The 26,763-nt window shown below is 38.7% G+C and overlaps 2 protein-coding genes across 3 annotated transcripts; one reads left to right on the top strand and one right to left on the bottom strand.

The window, feature by feature from the left end:
- Nucleotides 1–488: 488 nt before the first annotated feature.
- On the top strand, nt 489–26,755 carry acad11 (acyl-CoA dehydrogenase family member 11). The gene is made up of 20 exons (XM_023326231.1): nt 489–804; nt 889–988; nt 1,873–1,998; nt 2,287–2,448; nt 2,536–2,700; nt 2,782–2,923; nt 3,021–3,145; nt 4,853–4,959; nt 5,354–5,465; nt 5,851–5,928; nt 6,086–6,224; nt 8,091–8,198; nt 10,193–10,291; nt 24,406–24,475; nt 25,080–25,165; nt 25,247–25,318; nt 25,440–25,594; nt 25,674–25,790; nt 26,018–26,127; nt 26,356–26,755. The coding sequence occupies exons 1-20, from the start codon at nt 683–685 to the stop codon at nt 26,468–26,470; spliced, it is 2,310 nt and encodes a 769-aa protein (XP_023181999.1). The 5' UTR covers nt 489–682; the 3' UTR covers nt 26,471–26,755.
- ackr4 (atypical chemokine receptor 4) lies at nt 14,230–21,263 on the bottom strand. Of its 2 annotated transcripts, none has more exons than XM_023326232.1 (2): nt 21,054–21,263; nt 14,230–18,378 (listed from the first exon to the last, which is right to left on the bottom strand). In XM_023326232.1, the coding sequence occupies exons 1-2, from the start codon at nt 21,115–21,117 to the stop codon at nt 17,258–17,260; spliced, it is 1,185 nt and encodes a 394-aa protein (XP_023182000.1). In that variant the 5' UTR covers nt 21,118–21,263; the 3' UTR covers nt 14,230–17,257. The 2 variants fall into 2 exon arrangements, with proteins under 2 accessions (XP_023182000.1, XP_023182001.1); XM_023326233.1 differs by having other exon boundaries at nt 14,230–18,383.
- Nucleotides 26,756–26,763: the final 8 nt, after the last annotated feature.

Raw genomic sequence — 26,763 nt, forward strand, 5'->3', positions numbered from 1 at the left:
TGGCATCACTGAAGTTGGCGTCTGATTAATGGCTTCCGCCTCCCCTCCCCACATGTGTGTAAAGGGCTATTTCACAGTTTTTAATGAGAACATTTGGTATCGATTTTTATTTTTTATTTTTTTATTTTTTTGTATTTTGAACACTTTAGACATCTGAATACTTACATTAGTAAAACCTGGACTGCATTTTTATATAATAAAAACATCTATGATGAAGGAAAACAAAACACATTGCTCTTACGCCATTTTCAAGGGGTCCCTGCTTTATAATCTTACTGGACGACTTTCTGCAATACAGGAATGTAAAAAGAATGTAAACATATAATTTGTAAAAACTTTCTAATTGAAAACACTAAAGGAATTTTCAGTGCTATTGTTGCAGCTATTTTAGATGGATTTGAACATAAAAACTGCAACAACAAAAAAGCAAACTTGAAAGAAATATTCTTCACTACTTACATCTTCATTTAAGACTATAGCACTAAAATTGCCTTCATTTTTCATAAACAAAGTTAATTATTCACAAATCCCAGTCAGTGTGGCACATAATCTTTGAAGTAGATTCAATGGTCAAATTGAATCTTTGAATAAGAAACCAACTTCAGCCCTGTGAAATGTTTGTGCAGCCCGCTCAGCTCAACAGTGTCAGGTAATGATTAAACCAGAAGACTTGGCCTGAGACATGGAAGACCAACCAACATCTGTGCGAGAACAACATAAGTTCAATGTTGGCAACCTTCAAAGATACCTGCATGAGAAGTCACTGGTATCTAAGAACAACATTCTGACCGTGAGACAGTACAGGTAAAATAACTAATTTCAGCAGTCTGCTTTCACTTTCCCAGTCACTAATGATAAGAATGCTAACGATATACTTTATCTTTGCAGCGCTGGCCAGTCCAACCCAACCTTCTTGATTCAGACGCCTTCAACTAACTATGTTCTCAGGAAGAAGCCCCCCGGTGAGCTGCTGCCGGGGGCGCACAAGGTGAGCTTTACCCATGGGTTGCCAATCACCTGGGCAACAATGTTTCAAGACCTTAAACACAATATTGCACGTAAATTTGCTAACTTTCTGGATGTAGTTTTGTCTCTTTCCCGCAGAGGGCAGCAATGCAGCCCTATTTAATTTGTAGATTATTACTGGAACAGTGATGCGAATCTTTTTTATTCCGTCGATTTAACGATATATTGTTATTAATATGCGTTAATGACAATTAACGCATATTAATTGTCATTAACGAATGACAATGCCTCATGCTTTATGTGAGCATAAAGCATGAGGCAATTACCTCATGCTTTATGTGTGCAGTTGGTTGAGTTTTTTAAGTGAAATAGTAGTTCTTCTACTTTTGTGCGCAGATTTTTAAACTTTCTTCTCAAAATATATTTTTTCTTACAGAAATCTGTATTTTTACAATATTTAGAAGTGACAGTGCTTACACAGGACAGCATTGCAAAATGACAGTTAATGGCGCCGGCTCAGCTGGCTGCATGCAGACGCAGCTCCCGTCCTGTATGTGTTAATCTGTGTATAAAAAATTCTTGCTGTAACTGCGAAATAATTTCCCTGCTGGGATGAATAATGTAATTCTTCTACTTCTTCTACTTCTTAATTGTTTTTGTCTTGGATAGCTCATCATTGTTTCTCTAAGCAATGATGAGATATAATGGCTGATAATCAGCTGTTTGACAGCCATCAGCTTATTGGAGAAGAGTGTAATAATAATTGGCCTGGTCAAAATCTTTATCTGGTGTGTCAACACCCAAGACTCACCTTTATTGTGTGAACAACCCAAATGTGGCCTTAGCGCTCAGAGGGCATTCCATGTTGCATTCAGTGGTGCTCACCTGTGTCCGGACATCCTGCAGGTGGATAGAGAGTACCGGGTGCAGACTGCTCTCTTCTCTGCTGGTTTTCCCGTTCCTCAGCCACTTTTGTTCTGCAATGATGCTGAAGTAATAGGAACAGAGTTCTATTTGATGGAACATGTAAAGGTAAGCATTTGAATGCATGCACTGTACAACAACATATGCATTTAGTTGATCTGTTTCACACAGTCCCTTTCAAGCGTTTTTTCCTGTATTTTATAATTGTGCACAGCTTTGTGTTGGACACTTAAATTCAATAAAATACGTGGAAATTTATGGTTGTAGCATGATGGAAATGTTCAAAAAGTTCAAGTAGTGTGAATACTTTTGCTGCAATGCACTCTATGTACTACACAATAACATACCCATTCAATTTATTTTTATCTGTTTTTTTGTATGTTTTATCATGAGCAGGGCCGCATTTTCAGGGATTTTCAGCTTCCTGGAATGAGTCCAGCTCAAAGAACGTCCGTATATACAACTGCAGTGGAAAACCTGGCAAAGTTGCATTCACTGGATTTACCATCACTAAAGCTTGAAGGGTTCGGGAGAGGGCCGGGATACTGCAAGAGACAAGTTAGCTAAACACTTTGCAAGCTTTCTTAAATCTGTATGTATGTAGTCAGATTTGTAATGTAAAAAATTGTTGCTTCATTTCTCAAGTTGTCTACATGGACGAAGCAGTACACTGCATCAGCCCATAGAGACATTCCTGCTGTGAATGAGCTCTGTGATTGGTTGATGAGAAACTTACCAGATAAAGATGATGAGGTCACACTCGTCCATGGAGACTACCGACTTGACAACTTGATATTCCACCCAACTGAGGCAAGACTTCCTAGAAGGTTGTTATGACCACAGAATGCATTTTTCACCAATTACCTCATCGGTTGTCCTTTTTATGATCAGACCCGGGTGATGGCCTTGTTGGACTGGGAGCTGTCCACCACTGGGAACCCTCTAGCAGACCTGGCCTTTTTCCTCGTGCCTCTCTACTGCCCCACTGATCTGAAAATTAAAAGCTTTATATTCAACCTTAAAGAAGTAGACGGTAACGCAAAATTAAATGTTGGTCGTGATTGTTATAATTCACACATTGTTCAAATAAAAAACAACATTTTATATATATAAAACTTTTCTCTGTGCAGGTATCCCATCACCTAGTGAGCTGATCTCCATTTACTGCAGGTGTCGGGGGATCCCATCTGCTTCCCTGCCGCCGCTGAACTTCTACTTGGCTCTGTCTCTGTTTAAAGCAGCTGCAATTTCTCAGGTTTTCCACCACATCCAGCTGTGCACACACACTTGCCCTTGTGATAGAACTAAACCATATCGGTGTATGTTTTATGGCCACAAATTTCAGTGTGTGTTATTAGTGTAACACACACTGAACCTGGTGAACCTGGTCCAACAGGTTCCAAAACAGCTTTTTCCCACTTGCCATCAGACTGCTGAACTCTTAACTGGACTGCACTCAAAAACTGGTCTCCACTTCATACCTTGCACATATACATAGCTAAGTAACTTCCATTTTACTGTCAGTCCTGCACTTTATATTTTATATTCATATTTATATTCATATTTTATACTGTATTTTATTTTATTAGTAACCTCACAACATTGAAACCTCAAAACACTGTCCTGAGCCGTATGCAACGAAATTTCGTTCTGTATACACCCTGTGCATGCAAAATGATAATAAAGTCAGTCTAAGTCTAAGTAAGAAAAATAAAGAATGAAAAAGGATGGATGACTTTTTAAAATCTCAGAAAAAAAACATCTTAAAATTGTGATATGCATTTGTATTCTGCTTTGCTGTGTCAATACTATGTGGTACCACTTCACTGTAGCTGAAGTTGCAACATGCTTAGGTCTTTTGGGGCCTTAGTAGAAACTGAAACTTGTTGCCCATTCTTCTTTGCAAAATAGCTTATTGTCAAACATGAGTGAAACGTTGCCTATGCTCTTGATATGATCTGGTGACACGTTGCGTTCAGTTACTTTTCAACAAACTCCCGGAAATTGTTGACTTTGGCATGAACGTCTGCTGGCATTGAGGCTAATGTGTTGCATTAAGCGTTAAAATAACACCATAAAAGCCCACATGCAAAGTAATTCATATTCATCTCCTTGGCAACTACCAGGGCATGAAGATGTAACTGCACGGTTCACAAGCCTCAACAGGGGTAGCAGTTTCAAAAGGTACAACCTTTTGAATATAGTTATCTAGACGCACTATGGTAGGAAAATCTGATGAGGTAGCACAGATCGTCAGTACACTGTCGATCTTTATGCGTCCATCTATAGACTTCATCCAGCTTTCAGCCTGCGAATAGTTTTCCTCACAACTAGAGACAGCAATGTTTAATCTTTGGTTCTTCTCCTTCAGTATGAAATTATATTTAACAGTCAAAAATGCTTCCGAAAGAAGTAATTAAAAAAAGCAATGTAAGTTGCACCTGACTTACATTAGTGAGTCGCAGGAGTGGTCAAAATATGAAAAAAGGTGCAACTCAGGAATATACAGTAATTTGGTAAGCTTTGAGTGCAGTAACTTTCACTTGATTTTATTTTGGGGTGTCAGACTAAAGCGGTTTGAACACAAATGCACTTTTCAGAGTTGTGTTTGTAAAAAAAACATTATGCTTACCAGGTATCATTTATTCCCCTTTTTACAGCTTTGCATCACATTGCATATGTTTCTCATATGGCTGTAAACTGCAATGGCATATGTTACTATTAACCCACTTTTTTCTTTTCTTTCATCAATATTGCATAACATCCTCTCTACAATGAGCATTAGCATCTACCCAAATGGCCAAATACATTATTTGTATGCATCGCCTGGTTCTGTGACACTTGAAATATAAAATCGTACCACATATTGCATCCAAGCCAGCCCTTGAGTTACACCCACTCATGTTGTAATGACAGTTGTGAGTCTTTCACTTCAAATTATTATTTTTCTGTTTTATCGCAGGGGGTCTATGCTCGTTACCTGCTGGGTAACGCCAGCGCGCCCGATGCAGATCAATACGGCCAGACTGTTGAGCCTTTGGCTAAAGTAGCGTTGCAGTTAGCCAAAAGGTTAGTTCCACTAATGAAATGAAAAATGCACAGAAATCCACTTATTTTAAAAGTTATAATTTAATGTGAACACTGCGACGGACTGGTGGCCTGTCCAAGGTGACCCCGCCTCTCCCTCGTTGTCCGCTGGAGATAGACACCAGCACCCCTCGCATTCCAACTTGCAATAAGCATGTAAGATAATGAATGGATGGATGAATTTAATGTGAATAAACCAGTATAATTATTGCCCACCATGGCTGACATCAAAAGGCTCGTTACCAGAATTTGTTGTTGTTGTAGGTAAGAATACTAATTGAATCCACGTGCCGACTGATCTTAAGCAAGCAGGAGTTGGAGCTTTGCGAGTGCATCCTGCCAACCTTTCACGTGTTTCCGATGTGTTTCCTGCCAGCCCACTTGCAGGTCCAACAAAAGACAGGCTGTTCCCTCAGACTGCCAAAGGCCAGGCTGTGCTCCAGCAGGTTAAAGACTTCATGCAGCAGTATGTGCTTCCTGCTCAGCAGGTCAGTGCCAAGAGCTTCAACGAGAACAGGGGGCATTTTATTTGCTCAGACAGACGCTTAATTTTGATGTGGGAAGATCTGACAGACCAATTCATCCGTGCCACATGAATTAGTTAATTAAACGGAGAAAACCATAAGTCTGTTGATAGTTTGCTTTTTACTGCACACAGAGCCCTCATTGTTCACTGAACATCAAAGAATATCTACTCACTTGGCTTTGTTGTAAAAGAACTGGGCACACCAAAACAAACCAACAAAATACAGTTTAAGACTTGAGCAAATTAACCTTTTGTATTGCATGAGAAGGCTTTTCACTGATGAGAAAAAATGAGGATGGAATTTTTTATTTTTTTTCTTCTCATAATGCAATTGTTTATTTCCTCAGGAAGTTGCAGAATACTACACTAAACATTCCCAGTCTCCTCTGAGGTGGCAAGCTCCAAAAATAATAGAGGATCTAAAGGTAGGCTGGAAGAATATACCAACTTTGTTTGACTTTGGATTTCAGTCCTTTTTCACCAGGTCTTTCACTGTTAACAAAGTCTACCAAAGTTGTTTTCGCCGTGGACTCAGCCAAGTGTCATTCATTCCTTGTAATAAATGTTTTTCTGTGAGTCCAGGAGAAAGCCAAGCAGGCCGGGCTGTGGAACCTGTTCCTGCCGGCGGTCAGTGGACTCACTCAGTTGGATTATGCCTACATTGCAGAAGAAACGGGCCGCTGCCTCTTCGCTCCCGAAGTGTTCAACTGCCAAGCTCCAGGTAAAAAAGAAAGCAACTAAATAATATCATATCCTGAGGGGTTTTGAGATATGGGGCTCATAAATGTCACAATCATTTATTTATTTAAGTTACACGAATATATTAACTTCTCTCATGTTCTGTTGAAGTTGTCTTTGCATACAAAATACATTTTCTCCATCTGTCATAACATTTTTAATCAAAACTCAACCTGCTTAATCTTTTTCACATTTGTTATGACACAACCACACCTACAGGATTTTATGTGACAGACAAGACAGAGCAAGACATAACTGTGATGTGGAATGAAAATTGTACATGATTTTCTTTTACAAATAGAAACCTGTGAAGTCTGACTTGCAGCCTCCCTGATAACGTTTTGCTGCAATTAGAGCTGCCAGTCTTTTGATGCGAGTCTCCACTAGCTTTGCACATCTGTCAATTTTGCCCATTCCTTTTTGCAAAATTACTCCAACTCTGTCAGATTGAATGGAGAGTGTCTGTGAGCGTCAGATATCACGTTTTTCCAAAGATTCGCAGTTGAATTTTGTTCTACACAAAAAGAAAAAAATAATAATAACACCTGGGAGACTGATGCTGCAACTACTGGGTTTCACTGAAGTTCTGTGTTGGTTTTCAATGCAATAAATTAATTTATTTATTTTTTCCGAGGCACTTGAGTAGTACAAGAGTAAGAGAGTTCATAAAATTCATATACACTTTGTATGTAAAACATGCACAAATAGCAAAAAGTGCAGTGCATTTATGGTGACTATGTGCTGTGTGAAGTACTTACATGTAGTCTAAGTCCAGCAGTGTAGCAAGAGTTCATAGTTGGTCTGTGACCTACATTCCTGATTTGACAGGAATGTAGGCTGTGAAAGAGGGGGGAGACATGTGGCAAAGGTCAACAGGCGTGGATTCGAACCATGAGCATGACGACTGCATCCAGAACAGCAGCCTCCACACACGGGTCTCGCGCTCTATGCCTGTGCCACTGCCACGCCCGGTGACACTCTTTTACAATCTCTGTGGTATTGTAGTCAAATCTCAGTACAGAACATGTTTTTCACTTACACCCCTTGTGGCCTCTTTGTCAGAAAGTCCATAATCCACAGCACTAAGGTGTTTTTTAGATTAATTTAAGGGCGCTTTTCTGCCAAGATGTGAGGTTGCCTAGTATTGAATTGAGGGAAAAAAAATCAGCAAGAAGAAACCTGGCTGTTGTGTTTTGAGGTTGCAAGTTCTCTAAGATTTTTGTGTCATCTACTCCTCTTTAAGCCTGATATGTGAGCTGGGAACTGGGAGTTTACCTCAGCAATGATGGAAGTTTTTCTCATCCACTCTAGAGCCTGTATATTAACACCCCCACATCATCTGTCTCTGGGATCCCATTATTTCTCCCATAACAGGAAAAAATCCACTATGATTTGCACAACATAGATCACTTTGTTTTGTAAGGCAAAACATCAATTTATGATCTTACCCGATCCTGAGCACCTGCTTCCATGTGTTTCCCCTCCATGGCTGATTGTAAACTACAAATGGGACTTTCTTCTTCCTGCCACACTCCCATGGAGGCCAGATTTGTGAACTGCAACAATAATAGTTACAGATTCTCCCAGCTGACCTGTGGATATCCTCCAGAGTCCAATAGGCCTCTTGGCTGCTTCTCTCATTAATGTTACCCTTGCCTGACTTGTTTTTGTGGAGAGCCATGTCTTGGTATGTTTCCAGTTATGCTAACCTACCAAGACATAGGAATATTTTTTTTAAGTCTATTGGCTTAGTTTATTAAGAAATATTTCTGATTAAAGAACTCCTCCAATAGAATGGGCGTGTAGAAGAAGCTTGTATAGAAACTCCATTAATGATGTTTTTCCACAGATACAGGAAACATGGAGGTGCTCCATATGTTTGGCACCGAGGAGCAGAAGAAGAAATGGCTGGAGCCTCTACTGAGCGGAGAAATCCACTCCTGCTTCTGTATGACAGGTATGATCAAGTATTTATCGGCAACCATACTGGAAAAAAAATAAAAAGCCTTGAAATTTTTTTTAAAATTATTTTATTGCAAATTTTCACCTAATAAAAATGTAGAAAACTTTTAAATTTAGTTCATTTATGCAGTGGGGAAAAATCTGAGGTTAAGAAATAATTTATTCTAATTTGAAGTCATGACTTTATTAATGATATGCTTTTAAAGTGAAGTAAAATGAAAAGCTGCGATTTAAACATACAGTCCAAGTTATTCAGTCATGAGTTAAATTTGATTAGGTTGCTAAATATTTTTTGCAAATGCAGTCACTCCGAGGGATCGAGAAACAGGAAGAGTAAACTTTCCAGTGTCTCGTTCTTTTTGTTTTTTGTGGCTCTTAAAAAAAGACCATCTTTTAACAGTAAAGGTCAAACCTCCTGGGATTAATCATCAACATTAAAGCTTCTCCTCGGTTTATGTGGTTTTGCAGCAACAGTTTCCACTGCCTGAATATTTAGACTCGGCCACCGTTTATTTCTGTCAATGGAAACTGGGAGGTTTAGTTTAGTGCTCCCAGTTTTACTGGCTAATTGTTGAGATCAAAATCCTCCAAAATTTATCTGGATCTACATAAAATACGTAGATTCACAATTCATGGTAGATTTTTAGAGCAGAGGGATTGACAGTAAAAAATTAAGTATTTAGAAATTGGTCTGCTTTTTAAACTCTTGGACATAATATTCCCAGAAGACTTTATCTCTTTGTCTTCGGACCCAACCTCTCTCCCGACAGCTTTAAGCACAGAACCAGAGTTTATGAGCTTCACTTTGTGTTTATATTACTCAGGAGTTTTCCCCCTTCATTCTGAAGGATCACACTTCAGCTATTTTCCCCTTCTTTTGATTTCTCTCTTGCAAACTCATTCACACCGTATCACTGTACTTCACTTTGCAGCCATAAATTTAAATATATTACGATTTTATGTGATACATCATCAGAAGAATAAACTAAGTAGAAGATATCAGGTATGTGATTTAAAAAAAAAAAAAATATATATATATATATATATATATTACTTTGCAGATAAAAATCTAAAAAGTCACATTTTTATTTACTTTGCTAATAAAAATCTAAAAGTCCAAGCAATCCCCTCTTTGCTTGGATGCTTTGAAATAAAATGCACCTGCATATAATCTAATCTCGACGTAAATCCAGGTGTTCTGTGAAGACCTTCAAGGTTTTTTAGAGAACAAACAACATCGTGAAAACTGAGGCACACATGGTTGTTTCCAGTCTTTGAACATCTTACAGAGCACCGTTCCTGATAGGATTATAGCTGCAGTCAGCATGAATAACACATAATGGAGTTTATGGCTCAAACATGAAAAATCTGAAAGGCTTTGAAGGATCTGAATACTTTTGGAATAACCTGTTCTTTGTAAAGCAAGGCGTGAACACAGATGTTCACAGCTGAACTCATAAAGGGTTGGAAAGTTGAAAGTTCTGATCTATTCCTACAAAATCCTTCCGCTTCTTTCCACTGGATTCATGTGAATGGTTGTGGTCTGAAGCGAGGTTAGTCTACCCTCGGCCGCTACTGACACTAAATCTCCCATTTCAAAACATCACCTGCCAGTGGCAACAAATACTGAGTAATTTCCATCCATGTACTTCCCACGCTGCCTGGAAATGGCGGCATGCCACTTCTAGAGGTGATTACAGAGAATACAAACATCCCTGTGGTTTTTCTAAACACAATTGTTTTTTTTTTTGTTGTTTGTTTATTTGGTTTCTTATGGGGGGAAGTTAACAGTTATTTCTTTCACCGGATGATGTGGGAACATGAATCTCTCTTTTGCTGGTCAATCGTTTACATTTTGGCATTGAGCATTCTGTTTTATTTATATTAACTACTGACTGCGGCCTATGCTGGAATCTGAGCTTAAAACAAAGACACGGGAAAACCCTGGAAGTCTCGTTGACTCATTTTCTCCTAAATTCTTACCACCAGAGCCTGACGTTGCTTCCAGCGATGCAGCTAACATGGAGTGCAGACTTCACAGAGACAAAAACACCTACATCATAAACGGCAAAAAGTGGTGGAGCAGTGGTGAGTACGTCAAACGTTATTTGATCCTCTATAAAAGGTTTCTATGCTGTTAGGGAATCAAAATGCACTCAGAACACTTTAAACTTAATAAACGCAGAGCAAGTAGTTTTATTTGGAATAACAGAGCTTGTTTAAGAGCGTTTTATAAATGGAACAGACTCATAAAATGAGAGAATGATTTTGGAAGAATAAACCTGAAAATTTTATTGTCTCAGAGAAGGTTTGTCTCTCAGAGAGAACAAGCTGTAGATGTAAACAAGATGTTATCCATGTTTTTTAGCGGAGCCTTAAAGAGATGCATATGAGCTCAAAGTGCTTTCATATGGACAATAAAACTATACAAATGACTCATGCAATGCTTATTATATAACATAAAACTTTTTTAATGAGCTCAAAAGTGTTGAATGTGGTTTGTTTTGTTTTTTGTGAAAAATAGGCTTTTAGTTTGCCAGAAGATAAATGTGGTAAAAGGTCATAGATTCCAAGTGTTATAAAGAATCTCTCCATGAGAGTCAGGGGAAATAAATGTTACCTCTGATGTGAGTCATTCAAAAGGAGTGAAGTTGGTTAAAAAAAACAAAACAGAAGGTAACACGTGTAATCAGTAAATGTTGAAAGGCTTTAGAAGCACTGCCTCCATTAAATTTGTCATTTAATTTTGATTCGTATGATTCTTTTTTTAATTGGCTTTTAATTGGCTTTAAAAGACAAACTACATTTTAAATATTTACTGAATTAAAAAAATGCTCAACAGGATGATGTCACACAAGACAAAACCCAACTATTAATTTGAGAAAATTTTCCTAATGGGGGGGGATTATTGTAAAACAAAGCAAAATACATTTAGCCACACCTGTGACATTTAAACCTCAAGTATGTTTATAACACCGCCCTTAACACACTCCAGCAGGCTTTAATCTTCTTCCCAACCTAAGCCAGGTGCAGCAGCTTTCACATATTGTGACAGCTGTGGTAAATAAAGCCTTTAACAAAATGTTAGTTTTTATTGCATCAGCAGGAACCCCGCACCAAAAAAAGAGAAATATATAACCCTTAAATTAATAATGTGTTTATCACATAGGGAAAGAAATCCCATGTTAAATAACAGATTTTTAATCCGCAATTATTGGTGCGACTAATAATATGTTTTGCTTTATTTAGTATCCAGGAACTTTTAATTAACATCCATAACTGTCTGTTTCCCTGAAGCGTGAATATGATGTGACACCTTCAAAATGGGAAAGATAACAGAACATACCTTTCCAGTGCTGCAGAATGTGATAAGTTTAATGAAAGATACTAAAAAAAAATTATTTGACCGTTTTTAATTTTCTTTATTTTTTGGTTGCACTAGTAAGGCTAATGATGTATGTCCGTTTCCGACTTGGATGTTTGCATTCTTTAGAAATGTTTTGGCTTTTCAGCTCATTACCAGCTGGACAAATTTATTACCGGTAGCATAGAATTTGTTTTTATTTATTTTATTTTTTGGGGGGGCTTTTTCCTGAGATCATTTGTATTTAGTCAAAATACAAATAAGTTCTTATACTGTAACAATTCAGCATGTAAATTTAAACAAAAAAGTTAGAAGTTCAGTAAAATTGCAGCATCTCTTCTGGGTGGGTTGTGTGTTTATGACACAGACTGTCAGCAACTCCTGAAGAAATATTTCTTCATAAAAAATGTACTGAAACATTGGTAGACATGTGGCAGCTAGGGTTTAATTTGCAGCAGTAGTGTTACAACTCCTTGTCATGTTATTTCCCCAATAGTAAAATCATCACCTGTGCCGATGTATCTGTGTTTCTTTTTCTACAATGAAACTGTAGCTACTGTCTTACAAAAATTTACAAGTTCAACTTTTCTAACTTGTCCTGCGACAGACTGGCGACCTGTCCAGGGTGTATCCCGCCTCTTGCCCGGAACGTTAGTTGGAGATAGGCACCAGCACCCCTCCCGACCTCTCTAAGGGACAAGGGTGTACAGAAAATGGATGGATGGATGGATGGAACTTTTCTAACTGCTTACTTATTTCTATAAAAACATTTCACCTTGTTTTTGGTATGAAATAATGTTTTTTTGTTGTTTATTTTTTACATTATTGGCACATTTTTACTTCACAGTGCTAATATAGATAATATTACTTTTGGAAAAGAAGTTGCAAAAAAAAAATGTTGAGACTAACTGAAAAAGTCAGACACAGTACAATTACTCCTGCAAGTGTTTTCCTGGCTCCTTGCATTCCATTAAAGCCAATGTGTGTTTTAATTCATGTCAGTAAATTGCTGCCAGAAAACAATTACTGGCTCAAACTTGCCTGTATGTACAGTCAGAGCAGCAATTAAAGTTTTAAAACAACTGGAGGTTTGGCTAACAAGGCCGGATGAGAATCCACGTTGAAGTTGCCACCACACACAACGAGGAGGATGGTATAAAGAAAAAAAAAAGAATCTACAAAGCTCACTGTTGCACAGCAAAGAGTGGAATTTCTTTGGCACAACTATCATAACAACTATGATAGTTGTTATGGAAACAACCATACCCAGGCGTGTCCCTTGTTATGGGAGGCTTGCCAGAAAAATCCTTCTCTGTCCTACCTTCACCTTCACTAATGTAAGTGTGGAGTTTGCAAAAAATATTTTGGCTTTTAAAACCCAAATACTACAGAAGGAATTAATATTATTATCATATTATATAATATGCAATATTATATAAATCATATCCCCCCCCTTTTTTTTTCCTGATATGTGTGACCTGAAAGTTTGCCTCACATTATCATGAAAAAACTGGTTGTTAAATTGCACGTGAATTCTTCTCTCCCCTGAACTTCTTTCTTCTTGCCATCAAACCACAGTTTATAGTTCAAGTCTGTCACACATCTGCATTGACATTCTTCCTGCTCAACCTTCCTCCTTTTCTTGGAGGCAAAAATGTCCTGCGATGGAAAGAATTTTGTGATGTGACAAAGATCCTCTGCCAGCATTTATATATCTTCCTGTTAGCAGGAAGAATGTGGGTGTGCTGATGGACGGGTTGTTGCTCTCTGTGACCCGTGGTTACTGCCCTGTCCTCGTTTTTTTTAATATCCCTATGAGTCATAATATCCAAACTCGAACTGTTTGACTCCACTAAGTAGGAAACAAGACAAGTGAAACTTGACAGAGCTGTTGTAATTCAGCATAATTCCAAGGTAGTGTTGCTGTGGTCGACTCATTGTTTCCAGTAATCAATGCTGGTTCCTCAGCGACGTGTTCTGGGTGAGTCCCAGAGAATCTACTAGGGGGATTCTTTGGTTTGGTTTTGCCGTCTATTTTTCCATAATGAAACAGAAAGGAACTTCCTTAACCAAGGTTCCATGGTCAGGAAGAACAATTTAGTTTCTGTTTTTAAAGCACAGCTACTTGCCGTAGAAATACAATCCCGGACTTAAACCTATTAGAGTTCCTCCAAACCGTATGCATCACATAAAGATGCTGTTTTCACCTTCACCATTTCCCCCTGAAGCTGTTGGACGTGGTTTCTAAATGAAAGGGTGCACAGAGGTTGGCAATGCAACTCTGTGGTGTGGAAACTGTATAATTCTATCCCATGGGTATGATAATGCACTCAAATTACTCCCAAGCTTGCTATCTGTTATCTGCATGCTCTGGGGGGGAGGCATCGTTACACAAGCAAAACAACAAAAAACGTTTCTAACCGCACATTTTTCTAGATGTTTTTTATCTCTTTCAAACTGTAGAATTCGGCACTTGTTTTTTTTATTATTTTTTTTTATTTTGGAGGAATGAGGCAAAACACTCACCAGAAGAGAAGGGCCATGCATTCCATACGTAGTGCAATTCTTAAAGTTAATCTCAATTTTTCCTTTGAGTCCTTTATTTCATGTCTTTACTGTCACTTTAATTTAAATCTTAAACCTCTGAAGTGAGAACAAAATCTCAGTTTTAGTTTGTATTTTATTAGGATTTTATATTGTAGATCAGTACACAATAGTGACAGAATAAAAATACACATAGTAGTTTTTCACTTTTTTATAATAAACAAAAATATCTGAAAGGTGTTGCGTGCTTTTGTTTTTTGCCCCCCTTTTTTGCCCAAAGTATTCAATTATTTGCTGCATAATTGAATACTTTGTTTGATGCAATTGAGTCTTTGTAAAATTGCTCTAGAATAGTGAGAGTGGATGGAGAGCACCTGCGAACATCAGTTTTCAAATCTTGTGGCACATTTTAATTTAGATTTGAGTGTAGGTCATGCAAACACTTCAGTGTAAACAACAGGATTGTGGTTCTGCTGAGTGCAAAAAAAAGTCTCTGCTCCTTTTGCAGTTTCTACCAGGTCTTTTTCCAGTATAGCCGGCAGTTCATCCTCCTACTGACTCTTCCCAGCTTTGTGATCCTGCTAAGGAATAACATGCAAAACACTGTTCCTCATGCAATCTGACGTTCCTCCACGTTTGCTGGGTTTCCGGCATAATTCTGGTGAACTTCAAAACAGAACGTTTTGCGGCTTTTCATCACTAGAGGCTTTTTTCTGCCTGAACTGTTGATGCCTGTTGCCAAGAGTAGCCATAGGCTTCTTGTCATCTCCTCTGAATAATGCTCTGCTTTGTTCCAGACAGTCCCTTTCTAGATAGGTTTGCAGTTGTGCTGCAGTCACTTTTCATTTTCAAATGACGGACTAAACTCTTTGACATGTTTAAAGTTAGGGATGCTGCTCTGAAACCAGCTTTCCGTCTGACCCTTCTGATGTATGCTCTTCATGATGCTGTTTGTTGCTTAATGTTCTCTGAGAAACCTTTGAGGCCGTCACAGAAGACGCCACATTTATACTGAGATTAAACCGCACACAGGTTGACTGTATTTACTAATTGGGTGACGCCTGAAAGCGGCACAGGATTTTACAGTGAGAGGTTGCTTTGCTTTTCTGATTTTCATTTGTAAAAAATGTTTTTTTTTCCCCCTTGCACTAATCTACATCACTTTGTGGTTGCAGTGGGACAATTTGTGAAGGTGATAATACTTTTGCAAAGTCCCATACCTCGTCTTCACATGGTTTTCTACTATAGATTTTGTTTTATACATTTTTACACTGCTGAGGTTTGGCAAAAATACATTTAGAGGCTAGACATCTGTCTTTGATGTACGAACCAATGTTCTTTAAGGATTTAGAGAGGCTGACTCAGGTGGGCTGATAGCTACTAAACACGCCAAAAAAGTAAACAGATTGTATCGTGTCTGAGGTGGATTTTAAGACCAGGCTTTGCCAAGACAAACTCAACCTTCTTTGTTGTCAAGCACAGAGGCTTAAACAAACTATTAAACATTGGACTCTGGCAACCCTGCACTCTGAGCCAAGATGTGAAGTGTATCAGGGTTGGTCTGGCATTATCGTGCATAGTGGCATCAAAAAAAATAAAAAAGCGAGATCTAGTGGGAGGTTCTTTTCCACTGCAAATCATTTGCTCTTTAAACTTTATTTTATAGAAATAAACAAATATAAGTGGATGAAAAACAGCGGTTAGGCTTTAAGCTCCTCTAAGGAACATGCGACTTTGCTGTTTACTACTCTAATAGCATGGAAGGATCCTTCCTGCTGCGAGCTCTCCTGTCTTTGCTTGCCAAATGTTTTTCGACTCAATGGGTCACCCACTGTGCAACCGAGCCATCCGTCATCTCAACCCAAAGCCGCAGGATGTGATGAAATGCGATGCAGATGAGATTTTGGAAGACAGGGCTGATTGTAAAGTTGGATTGGAGTTGTTCTGAACGGTTCCCCTGAGCAACTTGTTATTCAGCTGCATTTAATTGTAACAGATGCATGTCGCTGGAGGCCTTGTTTTTTATTTAAGAAAATACATAATTTATACAAAACACATAGCTTAGTGCGTTTAACGTTATATTACATATTTTTTAGCCATTAAGTTATGTGCGGCTACACCTGTCTAGCTTGTATGACGGCTATTGCATGTAAATATATATATATATATATATATATATCAAGTAAATAGGCATATAGTATCAGAGAATTGTAGGTGTGCCTGTGGTAAATACCTGTAAAAAGCCTTCAACAAATTCCTCTTTTATTACAGTAGGATAATCACATGCTGTAAAATTAAGAATAAGGTTTCTGCTTTTAAGGCTTTTAAAGCACTTTAATATGATAATATTAGGCTTCAAGAAGTGATTAGCAAAGTCTTCAGAGTGACTCAATAGTTAATGTAGTGCCTTGCAATCAGAAAATTATGGGTTAGATTCCAGTTTCCTCCTGCCTCATGTTGACGTGCCTCAGGGCGACACACATTATTATACTGTAAGTTCCCCCATTGATTTTCTTATCTGTAAATAATATGCGGGTGTTTGTGACTAAAAGACATTTAGGGGTGGTTTTGAATAAAAAGTATATTAATTCAGGCTGTTTAACATTTTACATTTAAATGATTCGGATGAAAAATAATTGTTTTAAAAATGTAAAACCAATTAATTTATGAAAATAAAGTATTTCATGCCCAACCCTCACATTAGGTGTGAGAGCACTTGTTGCATGCCAAAAAATAAAACTAAAAATAAATCATAATGATCTTAAACATGTTAAGTTCTAATTTAGAAAAATAAGAAAAATTGACCTATTAGTCCAGTTACATTCATCCATTAAGTCTCAATTACCTACCATCAAAATGGTAAATGTGCAGAGTTTGGTAAACTTTGCTTTAATTTGAATTGTGTGCTACCTCTGTGAAAATGTCATAGTATGAGTCCTGTTTTATGGGCAATGATAGTTTGTGCAATGATAGTTTGGGGGTATCAATTATTGTGCCCTAAATATTTCTTAGCAAGAGATTTTTTACTCAATTTATTTTAGTTTGAGAATATACTACTGCAATAAAAATGAATTTAATTTGAGGCTTTTAATACATATTGACCAAGATTGCCAGTAAAGGTGGCTAACACTGCACATGCTAAAGTCTCAGATAGTGAATGTGCTGGTGTCCTGGTCCTCCGAACCAGACTGAGACTGGTTCTGGCTCGCTGAGTGGAGTGCGATCTCCACCGCCGGCTCCTCGTTGACTTGCCTTGAGTGTCTTCCAAGTCTCTGTCCAAGGTGCTTGGCAGCCTTCAGGACATGTCCTCTGAAGGAAGACCCGATGAAGGCATAGAGGACGGGGTTGATGCAGGCGTGGGTGAGCGCCAGGCTCTCTGTCACCTGCCGAGCGTGGTCCAAGCGCTTGCTCACTTCGCAGTCCGTGACGAGGTGGTAGATGATGTCCATCGCTCGACATAGCTTGACCACGTTGTAGGGCAGCTGGGTGAGCAGGAACACGGCCACGACGACGAGGAGGACCCGAAGCGCTCGCCATTTCCGTTCTCTGCGCACCCCAGGAGCCTTAGTTAGCGCCCGGCCTATGCATGAGTAGCAGACCACCATGACCAGGAAGGGAACAAGGAAGCGGAGGATGACTTCCAGCAACTCCAGGGCAGCTTTTGCAGGTCGGGCCATATTGGTTGGGTAGATGGCTGTGCAGCTGGTCCTGTGATGGGAAGTCTTTACCGTGGAGAAGATGAGTTCAGGAAGGCCAAAAAAGCTGGCTAAAGCCCACAGTGTCACACACACCAAAATCCACTGCCTTCTGACTCGGGTATCCGTCCCAGTTCTGCCTGCTGAGTTTTGGGCCACCGCCCGATAGCGATCCACACTGATGCATGCCAGCAGTAGCATGCCACAACTGAAGTTGGTGCTATAGAGGAAGGAGTTGAGTTTGCAGGCAGCCACGCCCAGCTTCCAGCCATGGATGGCGTCGGCGGCCCAGAACGGCAGGGTGAAGAGCAGCAGCAGGTCTGAGATAGCCAAGTTGAGGATGCACATGTCAGTCAGGGTCCGGAGTCTCAACTTGGATGTGTAGACCGCCACCACCAAGGCATTCCCAGCCAGGCCCACCACCAGAGCCAGGGTGTAGATGATTGGGAGGAAGACGCTGCCAAAAGAACGCACCGATTCTTTCTCACAGACACTGTGTTCATAGTCGTATTCATAAGTATCGTTGAAACTGATGTCCGCATCATCACTGGTGTAGAAGTCTTCCATGTTTCCTGCACTTGAAAAGAGCATAATATAAAGATGTGCTTAGTGAAATAGGAGAACATTTCACTGGCAGAAATATTCACAATCCTTAAACTTTCTCTCATTTTGTCAGAGTCGATGGAAAAGCCTATAGACTTGTATACATGCCAATGGTAGAGAAAACAAAATGTAGGACAATAACTAAGCACACAACCAGAGCTACAATAGAATGGTTTAGATTAAAGCATATTAATCTGCGAAAGGCTGTCAATTTTTTATATTATTAATTAGGCTGCTGTACTGGATTTTATTTACAAGTATCAGGGGGGAAATAAATGCACACCACACTTCTCAGAAATCTAATTATCAAAAAGGGAATTGACAAAACCTTGCATCATTTTCATTCCACTTCAAAATTAGGCGGTATTTAGTGTTGGTGTGTTACATAAAAGTCTCAATAAAATACAAGGAAGTTGAATACGTTACAGGGAGATGAATACTTTTTCAAGGCACTCTAAGTGGTGAAACAGGAAATGGGAATTCTGTTTGGGTTCAAAGGAATCTTCCCTGCCTTTCCCTAAAGTCTAGCCTTTGTGCATGTGTGTGGGCTTCAAGAACAACAGTAAACGGATCTCTGCAGAGGGTGATGAAAGAAAACAACCAAACTGGCCCGAAGAGCTTCTAATTACCTTTTGAGTTTGCTTAGTTTGCATGCAGCGAGCGATGCCAAGTGATCCGCAAACTTCAGGAAACGGCGGCTTCTGATTTATTGAATAAAGTATAATCTGTCTATAGACATTTACTTGTGCAACCTGTTGTGCAAGCTGATAACATCTATTGTAGGGTATTTAAGATGGCATGTTTACATCAGTTAACAGTGCAGTTTGTTTTTCCCACCTCAGTGTGATAATAGCTGCAGGGGCAATCCAAAACTGACAGGAAATGAGTGCAGCAAGGGATGAAGGTGACATGCAAACTTTTTTCAAACCCAGGATCCTGGCTCGGTTGCACGGCTTCAACAGGACATCCCATTATGTGAGACTTTTCACACATATTGGTTATGATGTCAATGCTCATTTCCTGACACTTCACTGCACATGTAGAGGACAATGTGTCCGGACAGTCTTACTGCCTCATACAGTAAAGTCTTTGTTAACCTTATAAGGCTGTCATCATTTTTAATAAGCTGAGTTCTGAGATCATCTTTAAATAAGCTGTTGGCTTCCAAAAAACCCCACTCATTTAAATCTTTTCTACTTTTTCTACTTGCTGACAAAAGATCTAAATCAAAGATGGCTATATGAAATTTTCATGGAGTACAAAGTCTTTCTTTTAAAACGTTGACTGCATTTAATTAATTAATCAATTTTAGAACAGTGTCCTGCAGCCACAAATGACTGATGCTAAATTTATTTTTAATTTAAAAATAAACTGAGACAAATATGTATCAGTTATGATGTCTAATAAATAAGTTGTTTTAAGTGTATTTCTGCTTGTTTTGAAGCCGTCATTCAATCCACATCCTTTTGGTTGGAAAATATGAACTATAAAGTTCATATTTTCATATCATAATTGATACCTTATGTATCAATTATGATACAAAAATAATTTGAGAAATCCATGATATTCATGAACAACATGTTTTTATTACTGACAGTCATTTCTTGAATCAGGATTTTGGTGTTCAAGAGAATCATTTATGGGGCGGATTGTGTTTCATCTAATTTGATTCAGTCAAAGCGGAGTTTAATAACCTGTCCACCCCAAAGGCAAAGCCTGTTATGAGACTGATGACATAATTCCTGAGGGGGTATGGGTAACCTCGATCTTCTTTTTGTCTTGAGTGGACTTCTCGCTGAGACAACGGGAGTCTTGTTTTTTTCATGCAAAGTGTCCAGTTCTGTTACATAATGAAGTACGATGTTCCGAATGGGAGGAGTGACAGTGAATGTAGCAGATGTTCTTGGAATAACAGGAAAAATGCCAAGCATTTGCCACTGTCAACAGCTGCGTGTCACTTATAACAGGTTCAAACTTGCTGCCATTCTTTCAAAGTGCTTGTTTTAGATCTTACAAGCCAATTACAGAACAATTGTGAAATGTTTTAAAGGTGTTTAAAAAGGAGTTGTCAGAAAGGTTTACACTTTTAATTTTGCATTAAATTTATGTTTTGCTTTACCTATGATACATAGATACTCCTGGTATATTTTGGTTAGTTTATTAAGTAATGCAAATATCTTTTTTTTGCCTTTTTTAAACCTTTTTCTTACTTTATTCTAGCTGTCTTAATTAAATCTACTTTATATAAAATGTTCTATTGCTGATGCTTTGGTGTGAAGTTGTAGCATCAACATTCTGATTTGATTTTGCTCTGAAAATGTTTTTTGCAAATGCAAAAACACTGGGACTTCTCACCATGGCTGCATTTGTGAGGTAATGATACCAAAGCAAACATTATGACTTCACTCTAAGTTTAACAACGTCATAAAATCTTCGAAGCAGGACTTTGACTTTAAGCCCAATTGTAAATCAATCTCTTTCCTATTTGAATAAACACAAGATTAATTTCTGTGCTAAACAGTGTCCCAGGAACATAAAAGGGATTTTGAATTGAGAATTAACAGAATAAACTAGCATAACCAAGCTTTTATACTATTACTCTGCCAGCTTAGTGTTAAATGGGTCGAATCAAAAAATGTCTTACCTGTTGTCAGCAGTTTTTTTTTTCTTAGAGCGGTAAGGATTAGAAAAACCTCTGCGAGCCGCATACAAACTGTAGCCGAGTCCAGAGGAGGTGTGTTAGTGTTTTCACCAGGACTGAAGTGACTAATTTCTGCTGCTCAGCCTGCTCTCCTCCCTGCCCTGACGGCACGAGGAGCGTGTCCCTTCTCCACGTAGCCCTGAATACATGTGTGTGTGTGCATGTGTGTGTGTGTGCTCGAGTGTCTGAGTTTGGGTCATTTCCTGAATGCATAGTTTGGATGACTCAGAATCCCATAGTTTGTTGGTCCATGCAAAGCGTTATGCAAGGATATAGATAGAGTTTATCTAAAAAGAATGAATAACTCAAGTCTTTCATTCTTTTTAGATAAACTCTATTTTTTTTCTTTGTCATTGAGAGCAGGGAGTGCCAGTAGGAGCTTTGCTGCGTTTGTGAAGGTTTGAAGTAATGTGTGATAAATCCTTTCCTATTCTAATCCTATCCTATTTATATTAGGTAAATAATCTTTTGTATTATTTATTATCATTTGTTTTGTGTGTTATGTATTAGCAGTTGACAGTAGGGTGGGTGTGGTTGCTATGCAGTGTCACTGGCAGATTTGCTCTATATAGGAGGGTTAAATTACTTCTGTTGCATAGTTTTCTTTATTGATTTAAGGCATGATGGATCATATCTGGTTCGGGCAGACAACACACAATGAACAATTCCTAGTTAGGAATTTTTATGACTTGGGATGAATGTATTATTAAATGTGAATAAAACATATTTTAGAGAGTTGTTGATTTGTCAGGAGTCTATGGAGATTTTTGTTGAAAGTTTCAGAAAAATGGAGAGGCATGCAAGACAGGAAGAATTGTCAGGATAGAATAATTTCAACGTAGTATACATCATTGCAATGTCAATAACTGTTTTGCAAACAAAAAGAACTGCTTGGATGCAGTATTTCATTGAATGTCAGTTTTCTTGTATTCACAGTCTTTTTGTCAAAATATATTTAGCGAGTTGGAGAGACTCAATATACCACATACTGTATATCTGTTTTTCTAAAACTCCAAGAAAATGGTGGGATGAATGTAGGAAAATGTTGGTTTGTCATAGCTGATATTGCCATCAACATGTTCTGCAATATTACCACAAATATTTGCTTTCCTGATATTGTCCAGCCTTGATTTGATTCATTGTCAAGATCATAAAAACTGATATTTTTTGGCTTCAAGTGGAGGTCTCGTCTTTGTGGGTTTAAGGGTTGTTACAGTCCAGCAATGAAGTTATGAATGACCAGGATGTAAGCAGTTGCATATGTGGAAGATCGGATCTTATGTATTTGTATGCATTACACTATTACTAGCAGATCTGTTTCAGAAGCTGTTAACCCAACACTGTGCCAATGTTTTTTTTCGTTTTTTTTCCCCATCTGCTTCCTCAGAAATTCCAGATTGTTTTTTAATATCCTTCAGTGCCACATTCCTTGTCTTTCCCTTGCTTCATGTTTGTACACTTATACACAGTGCAAACAAACCCAACTTGTTTGGGATCAGAAATTAAATAAATAGCTAAATATGAGAAAAAAAAAGGTTTATCTGACAACTAAAAAATTTCATTTTGAAGGATGATTTAGTGACTTAAATAAAAAAAGAATAAAATGACATGTTTGGGTGTCAATGCTGGAGTCTGGAATGTCTGTTTTCATTCCGGTGTGGATGGGACTTGTTTGGGCATGATCACCTCAGATCGTGGTCCATGTGACTTATGTAAGGGTTCAATGAGAAAGTTGAACCTGTCCTCGGGCCAAACAGGCTTTCCTAGATGTGTTTTTTATTTTTTATTTTTTTTTACTGGGTGGAGCTGTTTGTATATTTTGTGTTTGTGGTTACAAGGCTGGTATGATCGGTTATTTTTGCAGTTTGTTTAGTAACTAACTACACATCTGTCACACCGAATTGGTTGAAAGAGTTTGCATGCAGTCGTGCTGAGATTACCATGCTGTGATTTCCATAAAACACTCACGTCTTCTCGTCTGTTCCAGTCTGGTGACCATATGTCTTGTCCTTAGGGGACAGTTTTTCCAGCTGGGCAACGATCTTTAAAGAGGAAGTCAGGCCATCAGTCCTCGCCATGTACATTGGGCCTCATGGGCGTGACCTGAAATGGACCTCTAACCAAGGAAATTCCAAAGTAATCTGTATTTTTTACCAATCAGCAGTTTGGAGTCACGCCTCTCAGGCTGTAAAACGCTACAAAAGGCAAAATGTTTTTGGTAAACATGGCAACGAGACAGAAAAACCAAAAGGAGGGCACTTTTTCAAAGCTTTCAGTGAACAAAGTAAAGAAATCCTTCAACATTTTGGAGACAGTAACAATAACAGCGCTGGGATCAAGCATCTAAACAGGAAATGCCTAAAAATCAAAAGAAAAGTGCTTCATATAAAATACTGTCTTTTTAGTTTTGAAATATAAATTTCTCACCCTTTCTGGAATACTGCATTTTTTGATCATATCACTTTTTGTAAAATTACAACTCCAAACTTTAATGTACTTTATGATATGATTGCCTGTTCATAAAGTGCAAGAATCTGAAAAGTGTAGTGCACTTCTGTATTCAGTCCCCATGGATCAATGAATTGGTGAACTTTTCGCTACAATTGCAGCGAAGGTTTTTTTTGTAGCGCATTTACAGGTTGATATTTTTACTTTTGAGAATGAATTCTGCAGATATGGGTATTATTTTCTAATTAGGAGATGTCTAAAGGCAATTGTTTGGGGTGGGTTTTATTTTAGGGGTATCAGACTGAAGGGGTCTGAGTACACATGCATGCCACACTTTTCATATTAAGAAATCTTTCAAATGTCCACTGAGGTCATTCATATCTCTATGCTCACTGTTTTCGGTTTGTGACATGCTGAAGATTCCTATAGAATCTTAAAATTCAGCATGGAATAGTGCCCTCTAGTGGTAGTATTGAAATGCAATGTTGGGGGGGATTTTTGTGTCAAGAAAAGAACCAATTTTTGTTTAATTTCAAACAAACGTGGTCTGTTCCCAATAACAAGCTAAAACCCCAAAAGAATCCAACTGCGGAAATGTAAATCAACCTGTGGCTTTTCCCCGCTGTCGGGCCGTTAATCTCTCTCAAGGCTCCATCCAAGCTCAGCACTTCCCAGGGAACAACAGGGACTGTTTTCCAATCATATTCAGGTCATACAGTGGTTAAGGTCATGGAGCATGGAAGGTTCAGCTCGTCTTTTTTTTTGTTTTTTTTTATGGTCCACCGCGATGACGCAACTAGACATGCATCCAAATCTAAATCAGAGTTTCTGTGCTCTGTGTTTTCAGGTGCGGGCAATGCCAGATGTAAAGTGGCCATCGTTATGTGCAGGAGCAGCTCTGAGCATGGCCACAGCAGGTCAGCTGGGTTTTCAGATGTTTTTTGTGATTTGTTTGCTTATGCTACACATTTTATACATTTTTCTAATTTTGCATAAATGATCAGATTTTATTTAATTCATATTTTCCAGTTTGTTAAATAGTTTTAGCTCGTTGTGTGTATTTTTTCGCGATGGAGCCCAAAAATCTCATGTTTTCAGCCCACAATGTGAGGTTTTAGGTTGCAACTAAAATTTGCTGTTCCTGATTGAAGTTTACTTACTTACGTGCATTTACTTTTAAACACTAATCGTCAGTGTTTATTCGCATATTTACATTGCATAAAGTCATGATCTAAAAAAAAAACAACCCTCGTAGATCTGCATCTCTCTTGTCTCTACAAGTATTAATGGAAACAAAATCTATTAACAGTCACACCCTCGATATAAAACACGTTGTCCTTGTTTCCAACTCCAAGTTTTAAGTTCCAACACACCCATAATTTTTTTTGGCAGAGAATTGATGACGCATTACCACCAGCGGTAACAGCTGTAAAATTGATTTAACGTTAGTAAAAATCTAAAAATTGATTAGCTTTGGATACGTTTCATTATTTAAGGGCGTTGTTTGAACTTCTTTCTCAGGCACGGCCAGCACAGCATGATTCTCGTACCTATGAACACGCCGGGCGTAAAGCTCATCCGACCACTCACCGTGTTCGGACATGATGGTTGGATTGTCTCTCAGTATCCCCTATTTGAAAGTTGAACCGATGTGATGTGGTTTACAGATTCTCCTTGTTTCTTTTCAGATGCCATCCATGGTGGCCACTTTGAGGTCCACTTTGAAAACGTGCAAGTCCCAGTTTCCAACATGATCCTGGGTAAAAAGCTCTCCCGTCTTAAATAGGAGCGGCACCTTTTGAAGTCTTGAGAAATTGATTTGTTTTATGGAAGAGAGGAAGTAGCCTAATAACCTTCCCCCACTCATATATTTTCCTCCAGGCGAGGACCGAGGGTTTGAGATCGCTCAGAGGCGTTTGGGTCCAGGCAGGCTGCACCACTGCATGAGAGCTGTTGGCTGCGCCGAGCAGGCGCTGGAGCTGCTGTGTCAGCGGGCCGCTTCCAGGCGAACGTTTGGGAAAAACCTTTACCAGCATGTGAGCGAGTCACACAGGCATTTCCTTCTGCTGTCAGATGGACAGGTTAAATAATCTTGTGTTTCTGTGATGTTTGAAGGAAGTTGTCGCTCACTGGATTGCAGAGTGCCGCCTGATGATTGAGCAGACCCGCCTACTGACTCTCTCCGCTGCTCATGCCTTGGATACTCTGGGCAGCAGGGCCGCTCGCAAACAGGTAACACTGTTGGTAGTTTGTGGTTCTGGTTTACACATGAGCAGAAATATTGAATCCCAGTCTCAAATCCACCTGTATACACAAACATTAAGCATGTTTTCCTTTACTGTAACTAGAAGGGATTCAGACTGACAGCTGTTCAGAATGCTCATTACCTAATTTGCAAAACTAAGCATTTAAATTATGATTAGTAGCATAGCATGCTAATGTCACAATCTGTCCTTTAGATTGCCATGATCAAGGTGGCAGCAGCCAGGATGGTGTGTAAGGTGGTGGACTGTGCCATCCAGGTTCATGGAGGCGCTGGAGTGTCAGGGGACTTCCCTCTGGCACAGATGTAAGTTTTTCTTTACTTGCATAGAAGTGCATGTGAATAAATCATCATGCAGTGTGTTGTACTTTAAGTGGTGATCTGGATGATTATGGCTTCCAGCAAATGAGAACCCAAAATGTTTTTGTTTTTTTTTATTATGTAATGAGTTTCATTACATACAAATTCATTAGAAGATGCACTTTTTTAATTCTGATTCACCCTTCTGATTGTACTGTTCCTCTCGTTTCCCAGGTACTCGTATGCACGAACTCTGCGAATCGCTGACGGACCTGATGAGGTTCACCTTTCTTCCATTGCAATACTGGAACTAAAGGATCAGCTAAAGCAGGCGCGGGCCAGGCTGTAAAATTGATTCAATAACGCTTCAAACTAAAAATTCTAAACAGTCCATTAACTCTATTTTAATATTTCTAAAAATGCAGGAAAAAAAATGATGCTCTGCACACCTGCATGCAGGTTTAGCAGTTTGTTGGGGATAAATGAATACTTACTTGTGGTGTTTGAATGATTAAAGTAGTAAATTGCAGAACTGTGAGACAGTTTTTAGGTGGCTGGGTAAGAAAGTAGATGCAGTATTTTTGTGATCAGATCTTTCATGTGGGTGAAAATGAAATAAATTGCAACTAAATTAGCACTGCT

Source organism: Xiphophorus maculatus, chromosome 21 (genome assembly GCF_002775205.1).
Source record: "Xiphophorus maculatus strain JP 163 A chromosome 21, X_maculatus-5.0-male, whole genome shotgun sequence".
NCBI classification, from domain to species: domain Eukaryota; kingdom Metazoa; phylum Chordata; class Actinopteri; order Cyprinodontiformes; family Poeciliidae; genus Xiphophorus; species Xiphophorus maculatus.

Bases quoted from the DNA above. Each gene is read 5' to 3' on its own strand.
- acad11 (XM_023326231.1), top strand. From the start codon at position 683: ATGGAAGACCAACCAACATCTGTGCGAGAACAACATAAGTTCAATGTT. The intron at 4,960-5,353 runs GTTAGTTCCACT...GTTTCCTGCCAG, and splicing joins GCGTTGCAGTTAGCCAAAAG to CCCACTTGCAGGTCCAACAA. The intron at 8,199-10,192 runs GTATGATCAAGT...TCTTACCACCAG, and splicing joins CTCCTGCTTCTGTATGACAG to AGCCTGACGTTGCTTCCAGC.
- ackr4 (XM_023326232.1), bottom strand. From the start codon at position 21,117: ATGCGGCTCGCAGAGGTTTTTCTAATCCTTACCGCTCTAAGAAAAAAA. The intron at 18,379-21,053 runs GTAAGACATTTT...TTTCAAGTGCAG, and splicing joins AAAAAAACTGCTGACAACAG to GAAACATGGAAGACTTCTAC.